At 43.6% G+C, this 21,843-nt stretch overlaps 1 protein-coding gene across 1 annotated transcript in view; it reads left to right on the plus strand.

Annotated features, from left to right (window-relative positions):
- LOC139415386 (uronyl 2-sulfotransferase-like) overlaps nucleotides 1–21,843 on the plus strand; it is a 165,806-nt gene that overhangs the window by 107,728 nt on the left and 36,235 nt on the right. Inside the window, exon 2 of the mRNA XM_071163499.1 lies at nucleotides 3,582–3,625. Within this exon, the coding sequence (XP_071019600.1) occupies nucleotides 3,582–3,625 (44 nt within the window). The remainder of the gene's footprint in view (nucleotides 1–3,581; nucleotides 3,626–21,843) is intronic.

Below are 21,843 nucleotides of genomic sequence, written 5' to 3' on the forward strand. Positions count from 1 at the left end.
AGGGGGGGATACCTAGTCATTTTTTGCGTCATCATTGCATGCGATCATCATTCTCAAAGCCGCTGTTTACTTCTAAGATCACTTTAGCACCACCCTAAAAAACAGATTCAAATTTGACACAAACCTTCTAATAGGTATGTAATGACACATTATATAAACTCTTCATAGTGTTTTATTTACATTTTAGAGGCGATAAGGTGATAAGTTGGACAGATCGAGTGAAAAAAAGCAATTTTTCCACACACATCTCTCCTTCTCACTATCACGCATTAGTTTCGCTTCCCCACCCGCCATTTTTAAAAAGACCCGACGGGGCTCATTGCCCGCTTGAATTATGCAGAAACGGGCAGCATTTAGGTCATGTAATTAATAATGTTGGAAAGGGGAGAAATTGCGCTTTACAATGGTATTGACATTACAGTTGATCTGTAAGGATTACGTTTTTGGGGGGCTAAAATAAGGGCAATTGTACGGACCAGGGTGATGTACGAGTTTACATGAGTTTACGTTAGTGTTAGGAGAATGAATTTGTAATTCGTATTGTTTAATGTTTTAGGGACTCCTGAGAAAACCAGCAAACCAGGCTGTTGTCTTGTGAAACAGTAGATGTAAAGAATCTAACTAGCTAAAGCATTTACTGCAAATTGAATGTACATTTGTGTAAGCTTGCCTTGAAATACAGCTGAAGTAACATAGCTAGCTAACTATTTAACTGTATGCCTATGGATGTGTAGCTAGCTACAGAATGTAGCCGATCTATGTATGGACCCTAAAACGTTAGGTTCTGAACTAATATTCATACCAATCTATGAACCTCGGCTATCATAGTTGTTGTATCAACTTCAAGTCTGAATGGCATTAATGAAGCCTATGGATAGAGTAGAATATAATAACTTTATTGTGCCAAGGATGCAAGTCCTATATACAGTAGTTATTACCATGCATGAGATTCCCACATTGTAGCTTGTACATGTACTCTTCCTTAGCAACTAAAGGTGCGGTTCAGGTGTGAATCTCTGAGACATTATTTTTCAGTCATATCAAACTCCATTATTTGAATGATGCTGTGTCTGCATGTATGTATTGCAATTATACACTTCAACAGTGTTTACCACTCCTGTTCCTGGGACATCAATGATTACACATTGTGACTATATTGTGACTAGACTAGAAACATGATTGATTTGTAATTCATATATATAAAAAAAAACTATGCATATCTAACTCCCTTCATCTGCATTAATCTGAGGACACAGGATAGTATTTCAATGAGATAATTTCAACCAGTGGAGAATGTGAACACTTTATTGAAAGAAGTTCATTATCCAGGTGTTATAAATACATAAATGCATTATAATTATGATAATTGTAATATTATAAATACAAGTTCAAACTGTACTTAAATGCACATATGGTGTGCATTATAAAACGAGGAAGAAAGACAAGGTGGGGAGAGAGGTGTTGAAGACAGAAAGAGGTAAGAACAGCGGTAGACAGCATATGATTCATGAATTACAGTGCTACCCTAATATTCTCTCAGTTCATCACAATTGCGGGGACTCCTAACCAGCCTTGGGCCCCCAGTTGGATCGAAAGTTATCTTAAGAGCGGGTGAGGTGGCGATGACGGGACTGGCTTCCTCTCTCACATGAAAACATACCTGCAGACGAGAGACCGATGGATAGAGAGAGAGCATGATTAAGCCTTGTTTTTTTCATTCTAACACGGTCAGTCATCATAATCATCAGGAGGTTAAATGCAAAACTGACCTTGGCTCATTAACTCTGGGACTATTACATCGCTGTCTGTATTTCAATGTTTAATAATACTTCCTGTTGACCCGACCAAGTGGCATCTCACCTATGATCATGCTGTGCCCTCTGTGTCAGCCAGTTCAGATGCGGGAGGATTTAGGATTTTAAAATAACCTAGAGGATTTAGGGAGAAAGGGGAGAGGGATTAAATGAAGAAGAGAGTGTTTGTGTGTGTGTGTGGTCTCATCTGGTGTCCACACTAAGTGGCTACAGAATACTTTATGCTGAAAAACAGACACGAGGACAAACAATAGAAGATAATGTCAATAGAAGAGACTGTATGTGACACAGACACCTATCGGAGTGTACCTGAAACATTTAAATATAGAGGGCTATGTGTCTCACCACTTGGTTATTGCAAGGCTAACCCCCAGGGAAATCATGACGTTACCTTCTATTTCTACCTTACACGTTATGTTGGCTGACAATTTGTTAGCTACGCTGTCCTTACAAACCACATAGCATATCATTACAGCAGTATGTACCGGTATGTTAGCTAGCTACCTAACGTTAGTAGTTATACATCAAACTTGCCAGTATATTAACTATAGGCTAACTATCCAACGTTTAATGACTTGATTATTCCCGTCATTCTTAGCTTAGCTAAATGGTCGTTGTGCTTTCTCAATGGACATTCGGGTGCTTTCGTAAATTCGCTCTGGATATCTATATGCTGGACAATAGAACGAGTCAAAATTCACCCAAGGCTGAAAAACGGCTTAAGAACGTTGGCTAAACTGGAACACTAGCACGAGCCCATAGCAAATTAATGGAATCGAACGTTCGCAGAGTCTGTTTTGACTGGAGTGATGCTTAGAATTCTATAAAAATGTATCCCTTTTTATTTTACCACTACAATATGTTTGTCGGACGAAACTGGAAAAAAACAACTTGTGTAGAAAGTTAACATCCGCACCTCGATGGTGTCAACTGTGCTTATGTCTACGTAATAAAAAAAGTAGGGAAAAAATAAAACCTTGGTCTTGCGATCAATTACAATGGTGCCTGTGTAACAGTTTTGCTTCCGTCCCTCTCCTCGCCCCTACCTGGACCAGGGACCCTCTGCACACATAGACAACAGCCACCGTCGAAGCACCGTTAGCTTGGGTGCTTGGGTGCTTGACTGCCGTCGTAAGGCCAGAATGCTCAAATCAACCCTACTCCTTGGTCCGAATGTCCAGTGTGCGCTCAGACTGACAATTTTTCTCTGAATGGAAACACCATAATATTAATCAAATGAAATAAGCCATATACTATTACAAAAAAGGTTTTAAATTATCTGGTAATGCCAATACGGAATACTATCAAATGCTTCTCAAAGATGAACTCTGCTGGTCAAACTAACAATAACTTGCAGTAACAGAAATGGCTGAGAATTAATTGACGTGCCACAGAATGCTGCAGCAGCACGCAGGGTGTGCCGCAGTATGACACAACTTTTAAAGGAGGAACCACTGTAACTCGCTCATGACGACATTCCCACACTTTATGTGGATGTGAAGGCTGCTCTGTTTTTCTTAGAGGGATCGTGACGGACCGTTTTTTTTTCTAGTTGGCTCTTGAAGATTGTTGTGGCTGGATATATATTTTATTACACCTGTGGTCTGCCTGTCTGTCTGACATTTATTAAGTACTTTGGTCACTCTTGACTTGAGTTCACTAGCCTGTGAATCTGTGCTGCCAGTGGATTTGCCATAATATGACTGTTGGACTGTAGTCCCTCTGAATATTATCACATTCTACATATCTATACCTGTTTCTTCACAGGAGAGTCCACGTATCTCGATGACCACGGACCCCCAGCTCCCAGGGTAAGACCCTTAATACAGCAGTCCCTCTTTACTTTTCATCACTCCATCTTTCTATACCTCACACTTCATCTTATCCATGCTCTCCACCCTCTTTCTCTTCCCCCTCTCCTTGTTTCTTTCCTCCTTCTCTCTCTGATGTGCTGCCCTGTGTGTGTGTGCCAGTCCAGTCCAGGCAGGATAAGGGTGAGGTCTATGTCTGGAGGAGCTGTGTGTGAACTCACTCTAAATACCAAATACTGACAGACACACAGACATACACACTGGGGCCTTGTGTCTGGCCAGCTGCATCAGTCTGCCTCTATCTCACTTCTATTTCTTCTCACCCTTTCTATTTCTATCTTTTCTTTTTCAACATTTACCCACAGTTTCTTTCATCCACTAGTTTCACCATTCTACCTACCACCTGTCTATATCATTCTCTCTTTGATCCACCTCTCTTTCATTCTCTTTTTCCTGTCTCACATTCCCCCTTCTCTCTTTCTGTGCGGTGACAGATTTATCAATCCAACTCACAAATTGGATAATTACAGTGTCGTGTTTGTTGGTGGGAGACACATTTCTGTGTTCGTGAACGTGTCTAGGCTAGCTATATTTGGCGATGTGTTCAGAGTTTATTTGGTGTGTGCTTGTGTGTGAGGAGAGGTCTGGCTACGTGTCTGTTTGGAGCTGACCTAAAGGTCTGGCTGTTTTGATTAATCCTGGCAACATCTGGCCCAAGTTTATATGTTATTATGTTGACTTGGAGAGGTATGTTGTAGTGTTGGCCACTAACCCAGGCTAACTTTGAGAAAATACCATGGCTTGTACTTTACCTATCTGAGCAGGGGCTGGTGTGAACTGTGGCGTAACTGTCTGGTTTGTGGTGATGAGAAGCGCTGAGATGGGCCAGTAGTTTTTCCTGACCACTTGACCAAGATAAACTCTGAGTTACATGGTCACATGGACAGGAATAACTGTGGATGAGAGAACTTGTGGCTGGCTCATATCAACTGCTAGGATTTAACGGAGAGGCTGTTGGCCATCTGGAAAGGCTGACTGGTCAGAGTCAGGATAAGCCAAAGGCAGCCAGGAACAGCTTGTCTAAGTCATAATGATGAATCCAAACTATTTGTTTACCATAGAACATGGACACAGTAGCACTGCAATCTGTTAAATCACTGACCAGTGGGATTATAATGGAGAGAAAGGACTGATAGACTACTACTGTAAAGCCCTGTGCTCTTGTGTGGGTTATACTGGCTGGTACTGTATTACTAATTATACTTGTGGTTAACCCCCACTTTTTCTTCCCTCCTTTCAGCTCAAAGTGTATCAGCTAGCTACCATTAGCAACCACACCAGATGGTTTATACTGGGGTGGCTAAGCCCCTAGTTTTCCCTACCCTCTGTGACAGTAACATTGCTATTAGTCTGTCATTATGTCATCCTCTCAGACAGTGATGGTAATGCTATGTTAGTGGCATCCTCTAATTTGCCCCTTAAACTGCAGTTGTTTGGCTATTTCTGACAGAGGCTTAGTTAAGTATACCTTAACTGGTTATTGCAAAGCATGTTCTTAATGCAGGGAATTTCTGTTTTGAAGGTTTTTGAAAAGTGTAAAAAGGGTTAAACTTAAATAAAAGCAAAAGCCCTCAAACTATAAGGTTTAGTTAGTTACATGTAAGGAAACACGCAACATATGCAAGTCTCTCGTGTTCGTGTTTGTGACACATTTCCCTGAAATTGGCTGTTTGGATTCATGGCATGCACACGTATGAACTTAGCCCTGTATCTTTGGGCCTGACCAAGACGAAAAACCCAAAATAACAAGTAGCGACTGTTTTCATGTTTCTTAACATATTTTATTCCCCATTGGACAGTATTGCAGTAGTATGCTTGTGCTCTATTTTATTGTCTCAAATGTTCTCTGATGTCCCATTAACCGTGTAGCTCAGTGAATCCGCTCCACTCTGGGTAGGAAGGGAGAGAAGAGAGATAATCAGGCAGACAGCACGTTAACAACAGGAAGTACTCCAGCATGTCCTGCCTGAGACATCGACATGCAGAGCAGCCAGGGATGAGAATCTCTGTGCCAGCAGTGATGTAAACGCAGCACAGCCACGCTAACTCAAAACAGAAGTACTGTACACTGTACTGTACACTATTCCCATGGTAGGCTGAGTTACAGGCCTGGCACTGTTTGTTTCTAGGAACTACAGTAAGTGTGTGTCAGGAAGTAGTGTGTGTGTGTGTGTACAGTATGTGCTTAGTCACAGTCTGCTTGCTATTAATCTTCATTTATAGATTGTTTCTCAGCCATAAATGCAATAACAGTTCTACCCCAGGGAGTCCAGACAGCTCTGTTCAACATGAGAATGTTCAAAAACAATGACAAAATGCATTCTTACATACGTCGTTGTCAATAAAACATCACAATAAGGTGCAGAGCGTTAGATTTGCCTGCTGAGAGGCAAGGAGAACCCCAGCGCCGCTAAAACCATTGACAACTGCGTGCCGTTTAAGGGATTGTTAAAGAGCATAGTCAGAACAACAAATATCCAATTATTCCATGCAAAACAATTGCACAAATCATCAGGAGGTATACAGCATGCTTTTTATGATCAGTTAACTTTGATCAATTGATCATGTCATTTCAGACGCGTGAGGGTAGCAATCTATCAATATTGGCCACCATTAATTGGATATTTGAGTGATATAAAAGCAAACTATACCTGACAAGTATGAATTATTTATTTCAATTTCCCATCCTTTGTGGGCTCTGCCTGTAAAGCAGCAGAAGGACACATTTGCCGTTGTACTGTTAGGGTTTCCTTTGCAAGTTACCGGTATAAACTTTGTACAGTTGGTAAACAGTGGTAAGTAGCCCTAATGTACTTACAGATGACCTGGAGCCAGTGGGTTTGGCGACGAATATGCAGCGAGGGCCAGCCAACGAGAGCATCAGTGAAAAAATGGATGGCACTGCGATAGACTGCATCTGGTTTGCTGAGTAGCTTGTTGGAGGCTATTTGTAAATGACATCGCCGAAGTCAAGGATTGGTAGGATAGTCAGTTTTACAAGGGTATGTTTGGCAGCATGAGTGAAGGAGGCTTTGCTGCGAAATAGGTAGCCGATTCTATATTTAATTTTGGATTGTAGATGCTTAATGTGAGTCTGGACGGAGAGTTTATGGTCTAACCAGACACCTAGGTATTTGTAGTTGTCCACATATTCTAAGTCAGAACCGTCCAGAGTAGTGATACTTTTCTGGAAGGTGGGTAGCAAATCGGTTGAAGAGCATGCATTTAGTTTTACTAGCATTTAAAAGCAGTTGGAGGCCACGGAAGGAGTGTTATATGGCATTGAAGCTCGTTTGGAGGTTTATTAACACAGTGACAAAAGAAGGGCCAGAAGTATACAGAATGGTGTCGTCTGTGTAGAGGTGGATCAAAAAATATCACCAATAGCAGGAGCGACATCATTGATATATACAGAGAAAAGAGTCGGCCTGAGAATTGAACCCTGTGGCACCCCCATAAAGACTGCCAGAGGTCCGGACACCAGGCCCTCCGATTTGACACACTGAACTCTATCAGAGAAGTAGTTGGTGAACCAGGCGAGGCAGTCATTTGAGAAACCAAGGCTAATGAGTCTGCCGGTAAGAATGCGGTGATTGACAGAGTTGAAAGCCTTGGCCAGGTCGATGAATACAGCTGCACTGAATTGTCTCTTATTGATGGCGGTTATGATGTCGTTTAGGACCTTGAGCGTGGTTGAAGTGTACCCATGACCAGCTTGGGAACCAAATTGCATTGTGGAGAAGGTATGGTGGGATTCGAAATGGTCGGTGATCTGTTTGTTAACTTGGCTTTCGAAGATTTTAGAAAGGCAAGGTAGGATGGATATAGGTCTCTATAACAGTTTGGGTCTAGAGTGTCTCCCCTTTGAAGAGCGGGATGACTGCGGCAGCTTTCAAATCTTTGAGGGATCTCAGGCGATACGAAAGAGGGGAGAACAGACTAGTAATAGGGGTTGCAAAAGAATTTGGCGGATAATTCTAGAAAGAAGGGTCCAGGTTGTATACCTCAGCTATCTGGATTTGGGTGAAGGAGAAGCGGAGGGGGGCTTGGGCAAGTTGCAGCATTGGGTGCAGAGCTGTTGGCCGCGGTAGGGGTAGCCAGGTGGAAAGCATGGCCAGCCATAGAAAAATGCTTATTGAAATGATCGTAGATTTATTGGCGGTGACAGTATTTCCTATCCTCAGTGCAGTGGGCAGCTGGGAGGAGGTGCTGTTATTCTCCATGGACTTTACAGTGTCCAAAAACTTTTTCGAATTAGTGCTACAGGATGCAAATTTCTGTTTGAAAAAGCTAGACTTAGCTTTCCTAACTGACTGTGTATATTGGTTCTTGACCTCCCTGAAAAGTTGCATATCGCGGGGGCTATTCGATGCTGATGCAGAACGCCATGGGATGTTTTTGTGCTGGTCAAGGGCAGTCAAGTCTGGGGTGAACCAAGGGCTATATCTGTTCTTAGTTCTACATTTTATTAATGGGGCATGCTTATTTAAGATGGTGAGGAAAGCACTTTTAAAGAGCAACCAGGCATCCTCTACTGACGAGATGAGGTGTTTTAGGGAACACTGAAGTGTTTTAGGGAGCGTTTGACAGTGATGAGGGGTGGTCGCATTACGGACGCAGGCAATGATTCTGGTTGAAGACAACAGAGGTGTATTTAGAGGGCAAGTTGGTCAGGATGATATCAAAGAGGGTGCCCATGGTTACAGATTTAGGGTTTTACCTGGTAGGTTCCTTGATGATTTGTGTGAGATTGAGGGGGGGGGGGTGTCTATTACAAGCGGCAACTGTGAAAGACTTGTTTCTGGAAAGGTGGATTTATAAAAGTAGAAGCTCAAATTGTTTGGGCACAGACCTGGATAGTATGACAGAACTCTGCCCAAATGCCCCATTTGGCAGTTCCATCTTGTCGGAAAATGTTGTATTTGGGGATTGAAGTGTAGGACATCCGGGTTGGTGGAGTGTGCTTAAGCAGTGAATAATACAAACTTAGGGAGGAGGCTTCTAATATTAATATGTATGAAACCAAGGGTTTTACAGTTACTGAAGTCAACAAATGAGAGTGCCTGGTAAATGGGAATGATGCTGGGGGCTGCAGGGCCTGGGTTAACCTCTACATCACAAGAGGAACAGAGGAGGAGTAGGATAAGGGTACTGCTAAAGGCTATCAGAACTGGTAATCTAGTGTGTTCAGAACAGAGTGTAAAGGAGGAAGAATAGATTCAAGGCATAATGTACAGACAAGGGTATGGTAGGATGTGAGTACAGTGGAGGTAAACCTAGGCATTGAGTGACAATGAGAGGTGTTGTGCCTAGAGGCACCAGTTAAGCCAGGTGAGGTCACTGCATGTGTCAGGGAGTGCAACAAAAAGGGCTAAGGCATATTGGCTCTACAGTGAAATAAGACAATAATCGCTAACCAAAACATCAATAGCCAGGCATATTGACATTAGGGAGAGGCATGTGTAGCCGAGTGATCATAGGGTCCAATGAGTAGCAATAGATGAGTCAGGGAGCCGATTCAGTAGTCGCTACTACAGTAGGCGAGCTGGAGACACAGCGATTCAGACAGCTAGCGGGCCGGGGCTAGCAGATGGGCCTCCGGCGACGTCGCAATGGATGAGCCTGTTGAAACCACCTTGGACGATTATGTCGGCAGACCAGTCGTGATGGATTGTCGAGGCTCCGTGTCGGCAGTAAATGGTCCAGGCCAAGTGGCAAAAGTATTGTAGCCCAAGAATTGGCTGGTGGACCTCTTTGTCTAGCCGGGAGATGGGCTTAGCTCGAGGCTAGCTCAAGGCTAACTGGTGCTTGCATCGGGACAGAGACATTAGCTGGGAGTAGCCACTCGGATTGCAGCTAGCTAGCTGCGATTTTCCGGTATATAGGTTCAGAGCTTGCAGTGGGAATCCGAAGATGTGGTAGAGAAAAAGCAGTCCGATATCGCTCTGTGCAGACTGGCAGGTATTGACCAAGCTGAGGCTTGCTGGTGTCCGAGTTAACGGTGAATACCGCTAGCAGTGGCTAACTGACTACTAGCTAGTAGCTAGTTAGCTGGCTAGCTCCTGATGGGGTTTCCGGTTCTAAAGTATAAAAATAGCAGAACCGTACCACATTGGGTGAGGTGAGTTGCAGGAGAGTATATTCAGTCCGTAGATGGTAAAAGAAACGATATGGGACAGGACAAGACAAAACACACGTCAGACTGCTTCACCATCTTGGAACATATGTGGCTACATTGATTGATGGACTATGTCAAAATTGGCTAGCTAGATAATAACATCTACATCTAACCTACCACCTCGATTCGGTCTTGTGTAGCAAAATTTGAAATTGTGTTTTTTACACTGGGTAAAAAGTAGAGACTCAAAGAAAATAATATATCATACACTACAGTTGAGGAACAATCGGGAAGTAATTCTGCTTTGAATGTTGATAAACTTGTAACCTCACTTTTGAGAAAATGGCCCTTGAATCTTTTGGTAAACCTACTAGAGAGCTCTTCTTTGTCTACACCAATTCAGCATCGTTCACACTCTCTTAAGAGGTTAAGATGGCACCGAAGAGGATGGCTGATGTTTTACATGCTCCTAAACAACTGTGCTATTTTGTTAGTTTTTTTGCGTTGTTTGTAACTTATTTTGTACATAATGTTGCGGCTACCGTCTTTTATGACTGAAAAGAGCTTCTGGACATTAGAACAGCGATTACTCAGCTTTTTCCTTTAACGAGTCCGACGAGAAGGATATACTGCTCTCCCAGGAACAGGCCCAATCCCCGTCATTTGCGTGAAGAAAAGACAGAGAAAAGGAGGACGCAGATCGGGCTGCCTTCTGAGAATCCGAAGGCAAGCGAGTAAACTCCCACTGCCATCCATTCAACTTGTTAACATGCAATCATTGGAAAATAAAATGGATGACCTACGATTACCCTACCAATGGGACATTAAGAACTGTAATATCTTACGTTTCACAGAGTCGTGGCTGAACGACGAAACAGATAGAGTTGGCGGGATTTTCCGTGCACCGGCAGAACAGAAGCTGCGTCTGGTAAGACGAGGGGTGGGGGTGTAGGTATTTTTGTCAATAACATCTGGTGCACGATGTCTAATATTAAAGAAGTATCAAGGTATTGCTCGCCTGAGGTAAAGTACCTCAGACAAGGTACTTTAGTGTAGACCACACTATCTACCAAGAGAGATCTCATCTATATTATTCGTAGCCTTCTATTTACCACCACAAACCGATGCTGGCACTAAGGCCACACTCACCCAACTCTATAAGGCCATAAGCAAATAAGAAAATGCTCATCCAGAAGCGGCGCTCCTGGTGGCCGGGGACATTAATGCAGGCAAACTTAAATCAGTTTTACCAGCATGTCACATGTGCAACCAGAGGCGAAAAAAACACAAGACCACCTTTACTCCACACACAGAGATGCATACAAAGCTCTCCCCCACCCTCCATTTGGCAAATCTGACCATAATTCTAAACTCCTGATTCCTGTTTACAAGCAAAAACTAAAGCAGGCAGTACCAGTGACTCGCTCAACACGGAAGTGGTCAGATGATGCGGATGCTACAGGACTGTTTTGCTAGCACAGACTTGAATATGTCCGGAACACTTTCTTACCCGTATACATGGAGGGACGCTTCTCCCTCTGTCACAGATGCCATGGTTGCCCTTAGTTTGAAGATGTAATCTGGACAGAGGTGTTTTATATAACAGCCTTCTTCTGTGTGTAATCTTTGACTCTCTCTGCATATTTGCAATATTTTGCAATATTTGCAAAACCTGACATTTCTCCTTAGCTATCATATTCTAATTCCACTGATTTCAAAACTCAGATGATCTTATTTTTTTTACGCGTTAGAAAGTATTACCTACACATACTGACCAGCTCATGTTGTAGACAGAAGCGTGCTACATGGCAGACCAATCCAAACTCATCTCTCGGCATGTCCAGCCAAGCCATGATCTCAGTCAATCATGGCTAGCAGGAACGTTCCTGTCTTTTTCTCTGTGGCTAAACCAACTAGGCTCGTAATTTTAACACTTTTATTCTTATTTACAAGTTTGTTAGGGCACATGAAAGTTCACGTTCTAGAAGACATTTCTGCCAAAAAACGTGTGTGTAGTTCTGACTATGCTCAAGAGGGGGTTATTAAAACCAAATAGTTAATATTTATTTAATAATCCCTTGAACACGGCACCTACACTAGATGGCCAGAATTATGTGGACACCACTTCAAATTAGTTCGATTTGGCTATTTCAGCCAAACCCGTTGCTGACAGGTTTAGACAAACATTGGCAGTAGAATGAACTGAAGAGCTCAGTGACTTTCCATGTGACACTGTCATAGGCTGCCACCTTTCCAACAAGTCATTTCACCAAATTTCTGCCCTGCTAGAGCTGACCCGGTCAACTGTAAGTGCTTTTATTGTGAAGTGGAAACATCTTGGAGCAACCATGGTTCAGCCAAGAAGTGGTAGGCCACCCCAGCACTCGGAGGTCCCGTTCTGTGAGCTTAAGCTAACACTTCTGGCGCCGACAGAGATGGCCGCCTCGCTTCGCGTTCCTAGGAAACTATGCAGTTTTTTGTTTTTTTACGTGTTATTTCTTACATTAGTACCCCAGGTCATCTTAGGTTTCATTACATACAGTCGAAAATAACTACTGAATATAAGATCAGCGTCAACTCACCATCAGTACGTCCAAGAATATGTTTTTCATGACGCGGATCCTGTGTTCTGCCTTACAAACAGGACAACGGAGTGGATCCCATGCAGCGACCCAAAAAAACGACTCCGAAAAAGAGGGAAATGAGGCGGTCTTCTGGTCAGACTCCGAAGACGGGCACATCGTGCACCACTCCCTAGCATTCTTCTTGCCAATGTCCAGTCTCTTGACAACAAGGTTGATGAAATCCGAGCAAGGGTAGCATTCCAGAGGGACATCAGAGACTGTAACGTTCTTTGCTTCACGGAAACGTGGCTCACTGGAGAGACGCTATCCGAGGCGGTGCAGCCAACGGGTTTCTCCACGCATCGCGCAGACAGAAACAAACATCTTTCTGGTAAGAAGAGGGGCGGGGGCGTATGCCTTATGGCTAACGTGACATGGTGTGATGAAAGAAACATACAGGAACTCAAATCCTTCTGTTCACCTGATTTAGAATTCCTCACAATCAAATGTAGACCGCATTATCTACCAAAGAGAATTCTCTTCGATTATAATCACAGCCGTATATATCCCCCCCCAAGCAGACACATCGATGGCTCTGAATGAACTTTATTTGACTCTTTGCAAACAATTTATCCGGAGGCTGCATTCATTGTAGCTGGGGATTCTAACAAGGCTAATCTGAAAACAAGACTCCCTAAATTTTATCAGCATATCGATTGCGCAACCAGGGGTGGAAAGACCTTGGATCATTGTTACTCTAACTTCCGCGACGCATATAAGGCCCTGCCCCGCCCCCCTTTCGGAAAAGCTGACCACGACTCCATTTTGTTGACCCCTGCCTACAGACAGAAACTAAAACAAGAGGCTCCCGTGCTGAGGTCTGTCCAACGCTGGTCCGACCAAGCTGACTCCACACTCCAAGACTGCTTCCATCACGTGGACTGGGACATGTTTCGTATTGCGTCAGACAACAACATTGACGAATACGCTGATTCGGTGTGCGAGTTCATTAGAACGTGCGTTGAAGATGTTGTTCCCATAGCAAAGATTAAAACATTCCCTAACCAGAAACCGTGGATTGATGGCAACATTCGCGTGAAACTGAAAGCGCGAACCACTGCTTTTAATCAGGGCAAGGTGTCTGGTAACATGACCGAATACAAACAGTGCAGCTATTCCCTCCGCAAGGCTATCAAACAAGCTAAGCGTCAGTACAGAGACAAAGTAGAATCTCAATTCAACGGCTCAGACACAAGAGGCATGTGGCAGGGTCTACAGTCAATCACGGACTACAGGAAGAAATCCAGCCCAGTCACGGACCAGGATGTCCTGCTCCCAGGCAGACTAAATAACTTTTTTGCCCGCTTTGAGGACAATACAGTGCCACTGACACGGCCTGCAACGAAAACATGCGGTCTCTCCTTCACTGCAGCCGAGGTGAGTAAGATATTTAAACGTGTTAACCCTCACAAGGCTGCAGGCCCAGACGGCATCCCCAGCCGCGCCCTCAGAGCATGCGCAGACCAGCTGGCCGGTGTGTTTACGGACATATTCAATCAATCCCTATACCAGTCTGCTGTTCCCACATGCTTCAAGAGGGCCACCATTGTTCCTGTTCCCAAGAAAGCTAAGGTAACTGAGCTAAACGACTACCGCCCCGTAGCACTCACTTCCGTCATCATGAAGTGCTTTGAGAGACTAGTCAAGGACCATATCACCTCCACCCTACCTGACACCCTAGACCCACTCCAATTTGCTTACCGCCCAAATAGGTCCACAGACGATGCAATCTCAACCACACTGCACACTGCCCTAACCCATCTGGACAAGAGGAATACCTATGTGAGAATGCTGTTCATTGACTACAGCTCGGCATTCAACACCATAGTACCCTCCAAGCTCGTCATCAAGCTCGAGACCCTGGGTCTCGACCCCGCCCTGTGCAACTGGGTACTGGACTTCCTGACGGGCCGCCCCCAGGTGGTGAGGGTAGGCAACAACATCTCCTCCCCGCTGATCCTCAACACTGGGGCCCCACAAGGGTGCGTTCTGAGCCCTCTCCTGTACTCTCTGTTCACCCACGACTGCGTGGCCACGCACGCCTCCATCTCAATCATCAAGTTTGCGGACGACACAACAGTGGTAGGCTTGATTACCAACAACGATGAGACGGCCTACAGGGAGGAGGTGAGGGCCCTCTGAGTGTGGTGTCAGGAAAATAACCTCACACTCAACGTCAACAAAACTAAGGAGATGATTGTGGACTTCAGGAAACAGCAGAGGGAACACCCCCCTATCCACATCGATGGAACAGTAGTGGAGAGGGTAGCAAGTTTTAAGTTCCTCGGCATACACATCACAGACAAACTGAATTGGTCCACTCACACAGACAGCATTGTGAAGAAGGCGCAGCAGCGCCTCTTCAACCTCAGGAGGCTGAAGAATTTTGGCTTGTCACCAAAAACACTCACAAACTTCTACAGATGCACAATCGAGAGCATCCTGGCGGGCTGTATCACCGCCTGGTACGGCAACTGCTCCGCCCTCAACCGTAAGGCTCTCCAGAGGGTAGTGAGGTCTGCACAACGCAAACTACCTGCCCTCCAGGACACCTACACCACCCGATGTCACAGGAAGGCCATAAAGATCATCAAGGACATCAACCACCCGAGCCACTGCCTGTTCACCCCGCTATCATCCAGAAGGCGAGGTCAGTACAGGTGCATCAAAGCTGGGACCGAGAGACTGAAAAACAGCTTCTATCTCAAGGCCATCAGACTGTTAACCTGTTGCGTCGACCAAACCCAGATCCGGGATTCTATTTACAGACCTAAGCTCATTACCATAACGCAACGTTAACTATTCATGAAAATCGCAAATGAAATGAAATAAATATGCCATCTCTCAAGCTTAGCCTTTTGTAAACAACACTGTCATCTCAGATTTTCAAAATATGCTTCTCAACCATAGGAAAACAATAATTTGTGTAAAAGTGGCTAGCTAGTGTAGCATTTAGCGTTAGCATTAGCGTTAGCATCCAGCACGCAAGATTTCAACAAAAACATAAAAGCCTTCAAATAAAATCATTTACCTTTGAAGAACTTCAGATGTTTTCAATGAGGATAGCAGTTAGATAGCAGATGCTCAGTTTTTCCAAAAAAGATTCTTTGTGTATTAGAAATAGCTCTGTTTTGTACATCACATTTGGCTACCAAAAAAAAACGAAAATTCAGTCCTCAAAACGCAAACTTTTTTCCAAATTAACTCCATAATATCGACTGAAAACATGGCAAACGTTGTTTAGAATCAATCCTCAAGGTGTTTTTCACATATCTCTTCAATGATATATCGTTCGTGGAAGCATGGTTTCTCCCCTCAATCAAATGGAAAAGTACAAGCAGCTGGCGTTTGCGCACCGAATTCCACGCAGGACACCAGGCGGACACTTGGAAAATGTAGTCTCTTATGGTCAATCTTCCAATGATATGCCTACAAATACGTCACAATGCTGTAAACACCTTGGGGAAACGACAGAAAGTGTAGGCTCATTCCTTGCGCAATCACAGCCATATTAGGAGACAATGGAAAACAGAGCTTCAGAGATTCTGCTCATTTCCTGCTTGACGCATCATCTTGGTTTCGCCTGTAGAATGAGTTCTGGGGCACTTACAGACAATATCTTTGCAGATTCTGAAACTTCAGAGTGTTTTCTTTCAAAAACTGTCAAGAATATGCATAGTCGAGCATCTTTTCGTGACAAAATATTGCGCTTAAAACGGGAACGTTTTTTATCCAAAAATGAAATAGCGCCCCTAGAGATCCAACAGGTTAAACAGCCACCACTAACATTGAGTGGCTGCTGCCAACACACTGACACTGACTCAACTCCAGCCACTTTAATAATGGGAATTGATGGGAAATGATGTAAATATATCACTAGCCACTTTAAACAATGCTACCTTATATAATGTTACTTACCCTAAATTATTCATCCCATATGCATACGTATATACTGTACTCTATATCATCGACTGTATCTTTATGTAATACATGTATCACTAGCCACTTTAACTATGCCACTTTGTTTACATACTCATCTCATATGTATATACTGTACTCGATACCATCTACTGTATCTTGCCTATGCTGCTCTGTACCATCACTCATTCATATATCCTTATGTACATATTCTTTATCCCCTTACACTGTGTACAAGACAGTAGTTTTGGAATTGTTAGTTAGATTACTTGTTGGTTATTACTGCATTGTCGGAACTAGAAGCACAAGCATTTCGCTACACTCGCATTAACATCTGCTAACCATGTGTATGTGACAAATAAAATTTGATTTGATTTAAGTGCGTAGAGTGTAATTTTTTTTGTCTGTCCTCAGTTGCAATACTCACTACCAAGTTACAAACTGCCTCTGGAAGCAATGTCAGCTAAATAACACTCACCCAACTCTATAAGGCCATAAGCAAATAAGAAAATGCTCATCCAGAAGCGGCGCTCCTGGTGGCCGGGGACATTAATGCAGGCAAACTTAAATCAGTTTTACCAGCATGTCACATGTGCAACCAGAGGGGAAAAAAACACAAGACCACCTTTACTCCACACACAGAGATGCATACAAAGCTCTCCCCCACCCTCCATTTGGCAAATCTGACCATAATTCTAAACTCCTGATTCCTGTTTACAAACAAAAACTAAAGCAGGCAGTACCAGTGACTCGCTCAACACGGAAGTGGTCAGATGATGCGGATGCTACAGGACTGTTTTGCTAGCACAGACTTGAATATGTCCGGAACACTTTCTTACCCGTATACATGGAGGGACGCTTCTCCCTCTGTCACAGATGCCATGGTTGCCCTTAGTTTGAAGATGTAATCTGGACAGAGGTGTTTTATATAACAGCCTTCTTCTGTGTGTAATCTTTGACTCTCTCTGCATATTTGCAATATTTTGCAATATTTGCAAAACCTGACATTTCTCCTTAGCTATCATATTCTAATTCCACTGATTTCAAAACTCAGATGATCTTATTTTTTTTACGCGTTAGAAAGTATTACCTACACATACTGACCAGCTCATGTTGTAGACAGAAGCGTGCTACATGGCAGACCAATCCAAACTCATCTCTCGGCATGTCCAGCCAAGCCATGATCTCAGTCAATCATGGCTAGCAGGAACGTTCCTGTCTTTTTCTCTGTGGCTAAACCAACTAGGCTCGTAATTTTAACACTTTTATTCTTATTTACAAGTTTGTTAGGGCACATGAAAGTTCACGTTCTAGAAGACATTTCTGCCAAAAAACGTGTGTGTAGTTCTGACTATGCTCAAGAGGGGGTTATTAAAACCAAATAGTTAATATTTATTTAATAATCCCTTGAACACGGCACCTACACTAGATGGCCAGAATTATGTGGACACCACTTCAAATTAGTTCGATTTGGCTATTTCAGCCAAACCCGTTGCTGACAGGTTTAGACAAACATTGGCAGTAGAATGAACTGAAGAGCTCAGTGACTTTCCATGTGACACTGTCATAGGCTGCCACCTTTCCAACAAGTCATTTCACCAAATTTCTGCCCTGCTAGAGCTGACCCGGTCAACTGTAAGTGCTTTTATTGTGAAGTGGAAACATCTTGGAGCAACCATGGTTCAGCCAAGAAGTGGTAGGCCACCCCAGCACTCGGAGGTCCCGTTCTGTGAGCTTAAGCTAACACTTCCGGCGCCGACAGAGATGGGCGCCGACAGAGATGGCCGCCTCGCTTCGCGTTCCTAGGAAACTATGCAGTTTTTTGTTTTTTTACGTGTTATTTCTTACATTAGTACCCCAGGTCATCTTAGGTTTCATTACATACAGTCGAAAAGAACTACTGAATATAAGATCAGCGTCAACTCACCATCAGTACGACCAAGAATATGTTTTTCATGACGCGGATCCTGTGTTCTGCCTTACAAACAGGACAACGGAGTGGATCCCATGCAGCGACCCAAAAAAACGACTCCGAAAAAGAGGGAAATGAGGCGGTCTTCTGGTCAGACTCCGAAGACGGGCACATCGTGCACCACTCCCTAGCATTCTTCTTGCCAATGTCCAGTCTCTTGACAACAAGGTTGATGAAATCCGAGCAAGGGTAGCATTCCAGAGGGACATCAGAGACTGTAACGTTCTTTGCTTCACGGAAACGTGGCTCACTGGAGAGACGCTATCCGAGGCGGTGCAGCCAACGGGTTTCTCCACGCATCGCGCAGACAGAAACAAACATCTTTCTGGTAAGAAGAGGGGCGGGGGCGTATGCCTTATGGCTAACGTGACATGGTGTGATGAAAGAAACATACAGGAACTCAAATCCTTCTGTTCACCTGATTTAGAATTCCTCACAATCAAATGTAGACCGCATTATCTACCAAAGAGAATTCTCTTCGATTATAATCACAGCCGTATATATCCCCCCCCAAGCAGACACATCGATGGCTCTGAATGAACTTTATTTGACTCTTTGCAAACAATTTATCCGGAGGCTGCATTCATTGTAGCTGGGGATTCTAACAAGGCTAATCTGAAAACAAGACTCCCTAAATTTTATCAGCATTGTGAAGAAGGCGCAGCAGCGCCTCTTCAACCTCAGGAGGCTGAAGAATTTAGGCTTGTCACCAAAAACACTCACAAACTTCTACAGATGCACAATCGAGAGCATCCTGGCGGGCTGTATCACCGCCTGGTACGGCAACTGCTCCGCCCTCAACCGTAAGGCTCTCCAGAGGGTAGTGAGGTCTGCACAACGCAAACTACCTGCCCTCCAGGACACCTACACCACCCGATGTCACAGGAAGGCCATAAAGATCATCAAGGACATCAACCACCCGAGCCACTGCCTGTTCACCCCGCTATCATCCAGAAGGCGAGGTCAGTACAGGTGCATCAAAGCTGGGACCGAGAGACTGAAAAACAGCTTCTATCTCAAGGCCATCAGACTGTTAACCTGTTGCGTCGACCAAACCCAGATCCGGGATTCTATTTACAGACCTAAGCTCATTACCATAACGCAACGTTAACTATTCATGAAAATCGCAAATGAAATGAAATAAATATGCCATCTCTCAAGCTTAGCCTTTTGTAAACAACACTGTCATCTCAGATTTTCAAAATATGCTTCTCAACCATAGGAAAACAATAATTTGTGTAAAAGTGGCTAGCTAGTGTAGCATTTAGCGTTAGCATTAGCGTTAGCATCCAGCACGCAAGATTTCAACAAAAACATAAAAGCCTTCAAATAAAATCATTTACCTTTGAAGAACTTCAGATGTTTTCAATGAGGATAGCAGTTAGATAGCAGATGCTCAGTTTTTCCAAAAAAGATTCTTTGTGTATTAGAAATAGCTCTGTTTTGTACATCACATTTGGCTACCAAAAAAAAACGAAAATTCAGTCCTCAAAACGCAAACTTTTTTCCAAATTAACTCCATAATATCGACTGAAAACATGGCAAACGTTGTTTAGAATCAATCCTCAAGGTGTTTTTCACATATCTCTTCAATGATATATCGTTCGTGGAAGCATGGTTTCTCCCCTCAATCAAATGGAAAAGTACAAGCAGCTGGCGTTTGCGCACCGAATTCCACGCAGGACACCAGGCGGACACTTGGAAAATGTAGTCTCTTATGGTCAATCTTCCAATGATATGCCTACAAATACGTCACAATGCTGTAAACACCTTGGGGAAACGACAGAAAGTGTAGGCTCATTCCTTGCGCAATCACAGCCATATAAGGAGACAATGGAAAACAGAGCTTCAGAGATTCTGCTCATTTCCTGCTTGACGCATCATCTTGGTTTCGCCTGTAGAATGAGTTCTGGGGCACTTACAGACAATATCTTTGCAGATTCTGAAACTTCAGAGTGTTTTCTTTCAAAAACTGTCAAGAATATGCATAGTCGAGCATCTTTTCGTGACAAAATATTGCGCTTAAAACGGGAACGTTTTTTATCCAAAAATGAAATAGCGCCCCTAGAGATCCAACAGGTTAAACAGCCACCACTAACATTGAGTGGCTGCTGCCAACACACTGACACTGACTCAACTCCAGCCACTTTAATAATGGGAATTGATGGGAAATGATGTAAATATATCACTAGCCACTTTAAACAATGCTACCTTATATAATGTTACTTACCCTAAATTATTCATCCCATATGCATACGTATATACTGTACTCTATATCATCGACTGTATCCTTATGTAATACATGTATCACTAGCCACTTTAACTATGCCACTTTGTTTACATACTCATCTCATATGTATATACTGTACTCGATACCATCTACTGTATCTTGCCTATGCTGCTCTGTACCATCACTCATTCATATATCCTTATGTACATATTCTTTATCCCCTTACACTGTGTACAAGACAGTAGTTTTGGAATTGTTAGTTAGATTACTTGTTGGTTATTACTGCATTGTCGGAACTAGAAGCACAAGCATTTCGCTACACTCGCATTAACATCTGCTAACCATGTGTATGTGACAAATACAATTTGATTTGATTTAAGTGCGTAGAGTGTAATTTTTTTTGTCTGTCCTCAGTTGCAATACTCACTACCAAGTTACAAACTGCCTCTGGAAGCAATGTCAGCTAAATAACATAACTACCTTATTTACATACTGTAAGTATTCAGACCTTTTGCTATGAGACTCAAAATTGAGCTCAGGTGCATCCTGTTTCAGAGTTCCTCTGTGGAGATGGGAGAACCTCGCAGAAGGACAACATCTCCGCAGCACTCCACCAAGCAGACCAGGCCTTAATTGTAGAGTGGCCAGACGGAAGCCACATGACAGCCCGCTTGGGGTTTGACAAAAGGCACATAAAGGACTATTAGACCATGAGAAACAAGATTATCTGGTCTGATAAAACCAAGATTGAACTCTTTGGCCTGAATGCCAAGAGTAATGTCTGGAGGAAACCAGGCACCTCTCATCACCCGGCCAACACCATCCCTACTGTGAAGCATGGTGGTGGCAGCATTATGCTGTGTGGATGTTTTTCAGTGGCAAGGATTTGGAGACTAGTCAGAATCAAGGAAATGATGAATGGAGCAAAGTACAGAGAGATCCTTGATGAAAACTTGCTCCAGAGTGCTCAAGACCTCAGACTGGGGTGAAGGTTTACCTTCCAACAGGACAACGACCCTAAGCACACAGACAAGACAAAGCAGGAGTGGCTTTGGGACAAGTTTCTTGAATGTCTTTGAGTGGCCCAGCCAGAGCCAGGACTTGAACATTACTGGAGAGACCTGAAAATAGCTGTGCAGCAACACTCCCCATCCGACCTGACAGAGCTTGACAGGGTGTGCAGGGAAGAATGGGAGAAACTCCCCAAATACCAGTGTGCCAAGCTTGTAGTGTCACACCCAAGAAGACTTGAGGCTGTAATCGCTGCCGAAGGTGCTTCAACAAAGTACTGAGTAA

This window comes from Oncorhynchus clarkii, chromosome 8 (assembly GCF_045791955.1).
Source record: "Oncorhynchus clarkii lewisi isolate Uvic-CL-2024 chromosome 8, UVic_Ocla_1.0, whole genome shotgun sequence".
In the NCBI taxonomy this organism is placed as follows: domain Eukaryota; kingdom Metazoa; phylum Chordata; class Actinopteri; order Salmoniformes; family Salmonidae; genus Oncorhynchus; species Oncorhynchus clarkii.